Below are 3648 nucleotides of genomic sequence, written 5' to 3'. Positions count from 1 at the left end.
CACAAGCCAACTCAGCAAAAATAATTTCCACAGTTTTAAATATATCTGCCGTTTCAAATATCGCAACTTGGATTTTTTCTTTATTTTGTGCTGACATGATTTATTCTAAAGCATGTGAATTAAGAATATTTGTCGCGAAATGTATTCAGAATGTGCCACCATGAACGCATCCATAAAAAACCTGTAGCACACGGTTGACCAAACTAAATATTATTTCATTATTTCGTTTTATGATGATTTCTCCTTCTAATAACGTTTAAAAAACTAGTAGTGGATTGAATATATCTCAATAGGTTATAAATTTAATAAACTTGTAACCTATTCCAATATTGTTTGTAATTTTCGGATTTTTCTGTTATGGTTTAATTATCTGTGTACGTCCGCTGTAATGTTGCCAGAAAATTGTTCTCAATTGTTGCCAATTACCAGTCACTTTAAAATTTAAAGAAAGAGAAAAAGCTATTTATTGGAATTAAACATCCCAAACTTTATCAGATAATAAATTCTATTGATATACTAATGCCCTAAAAGATTACACTCTGAAGATAATTATCACTGCACTAGTAATTTAATAGAATATATATATTCATTAAAAGCTAATACAACTATGATCATACCTAAAAAAATTAAAACACTTAAATTTGATCAATGGTACATTATGTATTTAAGGTATATTAATAAATACAGCTTGATATAGCTAAGATATATTTATCACGACATTAATTTGGTTTATTGATTTTATTTCTTTATACACAACTATTAGTACTTATACAAATTTCTCAAATATTTAGAAGTATAGAAACTATACCCTTTTAAGAATTACTGCTCCTAATCATTAAAGGAATGATAATTTAGTCTACATAGGAAAACAATAAAACAGGCTAAGCCCAATAAATTAACGATTTATCGAAGAACATTATCACACTATTTAATAAACTATATACAATATCATTACTTAGCTATGCATGTAAATATTAAAATAAAACCTGCACTTTACAATAATGATTTAGCATTGGTAGCGTTTATTGTGAAACTAATACAATATTTTGATATATTGAATGTTCAATGAACTTAAATTACCATGTGGATTAATATCACACAGCAGGGGTCTACCACTGATGGCATGCCTAGAAAGTTCTAAAGTATACAACAAATATGATCTTCTAGTAAATTCTTGTTGAAAAGTTTATAAATATTATTGTACTGTGGATAAGGAAAATCACAAAAATATGGCATTTATGCAAAGTGTCTATAGTACTCACAATCAACCTAAGGTTAAAAAGAAATTTATTTTACAATACTTACTTAAATTTGATAAACATTACAAAATGTACTTTTAATACCTATACTTAGTAACTTTAAAGACGAAAATCATCATTTTGTATCATATCTGCTGATATTATTCTCAGTGAATAGTTACAATGCCCAAAAATAGTTGAGATGACATGAAGTAATATTATTATTATACAACCAAAAACAACCAGGCCAAAAGTATACTAATGTGAGACTTTACTTTCATGAATAATAAACTTCATTCTTATTTGTTTAAAAGTGTCCTAAATACATATATGTTTTTTGTAGTGGCAAAAACTCTGCCATATAATATATTATATATTTTGCTGGCACCTACAAATACCACAAAATAAGTTTACAAAGTAAGAAGTTTAATAAAGAACTAGGAAAAAGAACTTACATCAGTATCAGGTATCACTAAAATTGTCTTTCCTTCTGTCCTTTGGTAACAACCAAACAAGCATAGCATTAGACATGCAAAATACAGTAACAACCTTCATTGCTTGAAAAAACAAAGTCATTTGCACATGAAATCATTAAAATTTATGGTGCATTTCGCCTTGGTGGAAACATGTTTTCTTCAACAACAATAACACCACAAAGCAAGTCATAACCAGTACGGTTGAATCGGAATACAAAAAATATAATGCATATTGGGAACAGCAAGGAGATTAGTAAATTTTTAATGAGTGATCGTATCAATGATGTGCTGAATGTGAGCGGAGTGCCAGGGTACAGAAGTACAGTTTCTTTGGGCCGGCCTTCAACCTGTACCACAGCTGTGGCTGTCACAACCCGCAAACCCATTATTGATTTTCCTGGAGTAGCTCCTCCTGCCCTGAAGAAATTTTTGCTTAAATAAAAGGCCTGGAATAAAAAACATTGTGTTATTGACTATTCATGAGCTTAGAGATTAAAAATACAAATAAACCTCTTAATTGACATGAGGAGGTAATTCTAGCTCTATAATTAATTCTCATTATTATGACTCTCATATTGATAGTTAGTATTTAGTTATTGACCTTATTATGTTATATACCAGTACATTCAAAGTTTATATGGCTATGAGATTAGAATTAGTAGGTTAAAAAGGACAGTATATACCTCAATAATGCACACAAACATCCTGAATATAATTTCAAGATACAAAACCTCTGTGGTAAGATCAATGGCAAATTGGTAATCTTCATAGTTTTCACTAAGTCTTTGCAGATCAAACTTACTAATATCACTGAAAATTAATAATATTTTATTAATAGTTGTCATTGCAGTAAGTTTTATTTCAGTTTAACAGATAAAATATTAAAACAAACCAGTAGCCGATCATATGTGAGGTGAAACATTTTTTTTTAATTTCAAAGCACCTACGTTTATAGTCAACTTGTTTGAAGGATTACTCCCAAAAGTACAGAACTTATTATGATGTAATATTGTATATTACTACAATAAATTAATACAGATTACTTACATTATATCAAATATATCAACTGCTAAAAGTGTGACAAATATTTTAACAATAAAGAGGAGCACAAAGTCTATAAGCTCGGCAAGAATCCGCTTGTGAAGTGGTGGTATTACATATTCATAACCACCGTGTCTGCTTATCACTGGAACAATAGGATACTTTATATATTGTTAGACAATATGGTAGTTAAAAATTGTAATAAAAAATGCCTCTATTAAGTTTCTGTCTTTATTTGCTTAATGAAATGAATGTTTACTATTGATAAAATTAATCATAAAAATATATAAACAATATTATAAATACTATGTGAGCTTTGCAATTGGATGATAATAGCAATGCAATAGGAAGCTCAGGGACCACTTACCATCAGCTGGATTAACGTTAGCCTCCTGTGGGGGTGGATTCACTGGAGCCGGTCTCGGTACGAATGGTGGTACCTGAAATGGAAACGGCTGATCCTGAAACTGGTAGTTGTTGTTCAGGAGTGGCTGGTTTGATTGGTTGTTGTGCAGCCCTTGGAACGTCATCGAGTAGTACGGGAACCAGTTGGAAAGGTGTCGGTATATCTCGACTCGGTGAATCCAAACTCGCAGTGAATTACAATATGCTTCCCTTTCAGATAAAACTGGTTCGGTCGCAGCGGCATCTTCAACCGGGGGCTCAGGTCTTTTTCTATTCACCAAATTCTCCGCTTCTGCCATTTTTGCGATTTAAATGTTACTTATCAATTATTTAAAGAAAAATAATACTATCAAAACTAACAGAAGGAACACGTCAGATTTGTTATGTATTTTGACGATCATTCATTTGATTCGATTTCACAGACTATTTAGTATTTAGCAAATAACAATGTAATAACAGATAATAAATTGTTGACAGTCTACATTGAC

At 30.6% G+C, this 3648-nt stretch overlaps 1 protein-coding gene across 1 annotated transcript; it reads right to left on the bottom strand.

Annotated features, from left to right (window-relative positions):
- Positions 1 to 1657: 1657 nt before the first annotated feature.
- On the bottom strand, positions 1658 to 3575 carry LOC140750247 (protein FAM8A1). The gene is made up of 4 exons (XM_073083686.1): positions 3123 to 3575; positions 2762 to 2900; positions 2398 to 2524; positions 1658 to 2160 (listed from the first exon to the last, which is right to left on the bottom strand). Exons 1-4 carry the CDS (start codon positions 3457 to 3459, stop codon positions 1837 to 1839), a joined length of 927 nt encoding a protein of 308 aa, XP_072939787.1. The 5' UTR covers positions 3460 to 3575; the 3' UTR covers positions 1658 to 1836.
- Positions 3576 to 3648: the final 73 nt, after the last annotated feature.

The sequence above is a fragment of the Epargyreus clarus genome, unplaced genomic scaffold, assembly GCF_041222505.1.
Source record: "Epargyreus clarus isolate Ecla_fem2 unplaced genomic scaffold, WU_Ecla_fem_2.2 ptg000003l, whole genome shotgun sequence".
NCBI classification, from domain to species: domain Eukaryota; kingdom Metazoa; phylum Arthropoda; class Insecta; order Lepidoptera; family Hesperiidae; genus Epargyreus; species Epargyreus clarus.
Note: the sequence above shows the minus strand (reverse complement) of the source record. Positions and strands in the feature narration are given on the sequence as shown.